Source organism: Oncorhynchus nerka, linkage group LG1, assembly GCF_034236695.1.
Source record: "Oncorhynchus nerka isolate Pitt River linkage group LG1, Oner_Uvic_2.0, whole genome shotgun sequence".
NCBI classification, from domain to species: Eukaryota; Metazoa; Chordata; class Actinopteri; order Salmoniformes; family Salmonidae; genus Oncorhynchus; species Oncorhynchus nerka.
In genome coordinates this window covers 49,677,048-49,682,523 of record NC_088396.1, presented here as the reverse complement: position 1 = coordinate 49,682,523, position 5,476 = coordinate 49,677,048, and the positions used below count along the sequence as shown (strand labels likewise).

General features: G+C 40.1%; 1 protein-coding gene across 1 annotated transcript; it reads right to left on the bottom strand.

Annotated features, from left to right (window-relative positions):
- Positions 1–2,340: 2,340 nt before the first annotated feature.
- LOC135573387 (trace amine-associated receptor 13c-like) lies at positions 2,341–3,311 on the bottom strand. The gene has a single exon (XM_065022569.1). It carries the CDS (start codon positions 3,257–3,259, stop codon positions 2,435–2,437), a length of 825 nt encoding a protein of 274 aa, XP_064878641.1. The 5' UTR covers positions 3,260–3,311; the 3' UTR covers positions 2,341–2,434.
- Positions 3,312–5,476: the final 2,165 nt, after the last annotated feature.

The window sequence follows — 5,476 nt, the reverse complement described above, 5'->3', positions numbered from 1 at the left end:
GGACTCTGCCAGCCTGTGGTGAGTGATCGCAGTCCTGATATCCAGAAGTTATTTTCGGTCATAAGAGATGGTAACGGTACCATCTCTCTGAACAAAATAAGTAAAAAAACAAGTTACAAACAACGTAAATAAACTAACATAAAAACACAATCGGTTGGGGACACATAGATCCGCCTTCTTCCCCACAGCCATTTTACGTCTCTAACGGATCTCCTCTTTGTCTGAGGAGGAGTAGGAAGGATCGGACCAATATGCAGTGTGGTAAGTGTTCGTCATTTTTTTCAACAGCACTGAACACCAAAATACAAAGTAACAAAACGAACAAAACAAACAAACAGTTCTGTCTGGTAACTAATACAAATACAGAAAACAACTACCCACAAATCATAGTGGGAAAACAGGCTGCCTAAGTATCGTTCTCAATCAGAGACAACGATTGACAGCTGCCTCTGATTGGGCACCATACCAGGCCAAACACATAGAAATATAAACACACAGAACAAAACATAGAATGTCCACCCCAACTCACGCCCTGACCAAACTAAAATAGAGACATAAAAAAGGAACTAAGGTCAGGACCTGACAACGTCACAGTCAACATAGGCCTTTATCTGAAACAAAGAAACCAAATGTTTTTTTACTTTCATATTTTTCCAATGCACCGTATACATGGTAAAACAGATACTTCCTTTTGATTTATTTTTGGACTGTTTTGAATTGTCTGTCCTATATATATTTGTTGGCACTAAAGTATTTCCATACTTCCATTCATTTAAAAAGAAAACTGGTACGGGGTTACCTTGAGGCGAGTTTCGTGAGTCTTGTAGGCGTCATACAAAACCACCCTCCTGTATCTTAAAACAATTCAATTGTCAATTCCACAGCAGCACGGTTGTAGTCACCAACGCTCTGGATAACATGAAAACAGCCCAACTAGCTCTGCTAGGCCGAGTAAAGTGGTCAGAGTGGGGTGCTCTCTCATTACATGCCCCCCTCATTTGAAGAGAGTCATACGTTTTTGGAAAACTTCACTTGTAGTGTATTAAAGGTATTGACCCTTTAAATGTAATGTTCAGTTAAGATATATATTTAGATATTGGTTCCCTTACCCTGTAATCAGTCTATGAACTGCTCTAATGAGTGACTGCAATCCACACTTTGGTTTTGGTATTCACTGCCAACAGACAAGAATGCTATCATTTTCAGACAAACACATTACTTCCTTCAGCACACTACTACAACAGTGTGACTGTTTTGGAATAAAATGTTCAATATATTTCCTTTAACATCCTCTGTGTTGTTTGCTTATTGTTTAACCATTGATTCATTCTGGGTCGTTTTGAGACCTTATGTGTCATCAGGTAGTACTGGAATGTCTACCAATAGCATGTCCATCTTTTTGTGATACATTTCACTGGTCACTGTTCAAAACATTTATAAAATATTAGAAAGTATGAATAGTCCTCACTTTAGATTAGGGACTGCAAAATGACTTGACTAATGATTAGTACATGGTTTATAAGTTAATTCATGAAACATCTTCTGGATGATCTTATGAATCACTATTACAGATTATAAAAGTTGTTCATAAATGTGTGAATAACTAACTTACTAAAACAAATGTGAAAGTAATGATACATGAATGATTAATAAACTATTGACTTATTTACTAATCTATTATACATTCTTTATTACAAAGTGTTATTATAAAGTCTTACTAATCTCTATATTCATTCTGACTCCACAGCATCTGAGAGAGCTGCTCTGGTGTGACCCCTGACCTGGCAGCAGTGATGTAATGAGAGTGGTGGTAGTGAGAGTAGTGGTAGTGAGAGTAGTGGTAGTGAGAGAAGTGGTAGTGTTCATACCCAGTATGTTGAGGTTAAAGTGTCTTCTGACGTTTCCTGAGCTGTTGTGTTGAATCATTAGTGGATAGAGTAGTTATTTCTAAATGTGATAATACCTAAGTGACAAACATTTAACAAATGTGGAAGTAATGATTAATAAATGGTGAGCAAACTGTAAATTCCTTACAAATGGTTTATTACTGAATGCTATTATAAAGTGTTACCCAAAGTTGCATATTCTTAAATTTGACCATCAACTATTTACACAATACACCATAGAGTTATACTTGGATGTTACCTGATATCATGCATATTGTACATTTACATTTTACTGCACTTGTTGAAGTGAGCCACTAGACACTAGAAGGGCAATTCCAGTCCTCGGTGGCCTGATTGGTGTCACACTTTTCCCCCATCCCTAGCTAACACATGTACTATGAAAACATTTGTACTATGAACGCCTTAAGTTCAGAGTTAAAATATGTTTAGCTGTCACTTTGAACCATGGATAAAAGAAAGCATAAATGATTGGATTAATTAAGGAATTAACAAGAGGGAGAAAGCCGATGATAACTGATAATAAATTGTCAATTACAAAAGTAAAAAAGAAAACAAATAGAAATGGAATCCAACAAATGAAATAGTTGACAACAACAATAGATAAGAGTTTTTGTTGCTTTTCTCTCAGACTTATTTGCCCGTACAGTGTTAACACCAGACACACTGGCAGCCTCTTTTGAAAATACCTTTCTGTCCTGTGATCTGGCCACCACAAAGATTTTCATATAAAGTGTTATAATAATAGAGCACGGGACAACCATTGTAATTACAACGTCAATTACATTACCCCAGGTTATTCCTTCAACAATAAAACATTCTTTCAAACACCTACCGGGTACCAGTACATTGACAAAGTTTTTTATAATAGCAGCACGGTATATGATACAACAACACCAGGTAATGGATATACAACACATCATTCTTGTTGTGGTTATTTTAGAGTGGTACAATAAGGGATCACACACAGCAACATAGCGGTCAATAGATATCAAGACCAAATTACCCAGAGATAAAGAAGTACATAAAAAAGTAATGTAGATCTGAAACACACAGAAATATTCTCCAAAACCCCAGCATGATTCCATTAATGCTACAGTCACTACTGGTATCACAATCAGTCCCACCAGGAGATCTGACACAGCCAAAGAGAGGATGAGCAGGTTGGTTGGAGTGTGGAGCTGCTTGAAGTGAGAGATGGAGATGATCACCAGTACGTTCAAAAATACTGTAACTGCTGAAATCAATGAGAAGAAGATGTACAGTGTTATGTAGATAGATGTCAATAGCAAAGCCTTTCTGCAAGAAGAGTTTCCGTCTTGAAAACAGTACTGAACATCTTCATATTTCTCCATTTGTAACAAATGCTGAGGTCCTTCTGCTCCTGCTTGGTTCTGTGTGTGACCTTCTCAGGTCCGCCTTTTGACTAACTCTGAGCTCTGCCTCTCTATTTATCCCTGAGCTACTGACACTCCCCTCCCAGGAGCCTCTCTGTGCACATACACATACACACACTAACAAACGGTTAGATAAACAAATAATTTGTGAAAACATGATGTAATGTATGACAGGATTGGATGTTGCTGTGCCCACCAAGCCTGTCCTTCAGCCTTACTGATAGTCAGAGATGATAGAAAAGGTACATTTACTCAACTGAGCATTTTAATGTGGAAAATATAGCATGGGTGATGTTTTGGTCACTCAAAGGCTATTTTACATTGGAAACTGTGTAACACTAAATGTTTTGGGCGATGTCAGAGCTCATTTTGGACCATAAGCCACAAGCTCAGGACACATGATGGCCCACCATATGTCAGCTGGTCAGTGTGTAGGAAAGTTGACAGTAGGGAAGTTGATGAGATAGTATAAGTTTATGGTGTACATGCTAATAGCAAATCAAAATAGTGGCATGCCGTAGACCATCAAAATGTTGATCTGAACTGAATTATTAATACATTACTTGTCTGAGCCGCTGAATTGCGACTCCACTTTGTCTCTATACTGACCTTTTGCCTGTTTGTGTCACACCCTGATCTGTTTCACCTGTCTTTGTGATTGTGTCCACCCCCCTCCAGGTGTCTCCCTTCTTCCTCATTATCCTCTGTGTATTTATACCTGTGTTTCCTGTCTGTCTGTGCCAGTTCGTCTTGTTTGTTCAAATCAAATGTATTTATTTGTAAAGCCCTTCTTACATCAGCTGATGCCACAAAGTGCTGTACAGAAACCCAGCATAAAACCATAAACAGCAAGCAATGCAGGTGTAGAAGCACGGTGGCTAGGAAAAACTCCCTAGAAATGCCAAAACATAGGAAGAAACCTAGAGAGGAACCAGGCTATGAGGGGTGGCCAGTCCTCTTCTGGCTGTGCCGGGTGAAGATTATAACAGTACATGGCCAAGATGTTCAAATGTTCATAAATGACCAGCATGGTCAAATAATAATAATCACTGTCGTTGTCGAGGGTCCAACAAGTTAGCACCTCAGGAGTAAATATCAGTTGGCTTTTCATAGCCGATCATCGAGAGTATCTCTACTGCTCCTGCTGTTTCTAGAGAGTTGAAAACAGCAGGTCTGGGACAGGTAGCACGTCCAGTCAACAGGTCAGGGTTCCATAGCCGCAGGCAGAACAGTTGAAACTGGAGCAGCAGCACGGCAGGTGGACTGGGGACAGCAAGGAGTCAACGTGCAAGGTAGTCCTGAGGCATGGTTATATGGCTCAGGTCCTCTGAGAGAGAGAAAGAAATAAAGAGAGAAAGAGAGAATTAGAGAGAGCATACTTAAATTCACACAGGACACTAGATAAGACAGGATAAATACTCCATATATAACAGACTGACCCTAGCCCCCCAACACAAGTATTCAGACCCTTTACTCAGTACCTTGTTGAAGCACCTTTGGCAGCGATTACAGGGTATGACGCTACATGCTTGGCACACCTGTATTAGGGGTGTTTATCCCATTTTGCTCTGAAGATCCTCCCAAGCTCATTCAGGTTGAATGGGCAGCACCGCTGCATAGCTTCTTTCAGGATTCCCCATAGATGTTCTATCGGCTTTAAGCCCGAGCTCTGGCAGAGCAAGTTAAGAACATTCAGGGACCTGTCCCGAAGCCACTCTTGAGTTGTCTTGGCTATGTGCTTCGGGTCATTGTCCTGATGTTAGATGAACTATCGCCCCAGTCTGAGGTCCTGAGCGATCTGGAGCAGGTTTAATCAAAGATTTCTCTTTAATTTTCTCCATTCATCTTTCCCTCTGTCCTGACTAGTCTCCCAGTCCTTGCCACTGAAAAACATCCCCACAGCATGATTCCTCCACCACCATGCTTCACCACAGGGACGGTGCCAGGTTTCCTCAAAACATGACACTTGGCGTTCAGAGCAAAGAGTTCAATCTTGGTATCATCAGACCAGAGAATCTTGTTTCTTGTGGTGTAAGAGTACTTAAGGTGCCTTTTGGCAAACTCCAAGTCTGTCATGTGCTTTTTATTGAGGTGTTGCTTCCGTCTGGCCACTCTACAATAAATACCTGATTGTTGGAGTGCTGCAGAGATGGTTGTCCTTCGGGAAGGTTCTCC

Excerpts from the sequence above, each read along its gene's own strand:
- LOC135573387 (XM_065022569.1), bottom strand. The coding sequence starts at position 3,259 with ATGGAGAAATATGAAGATGTTCAGTACTGTTTTCAAGACGGAAACTCT.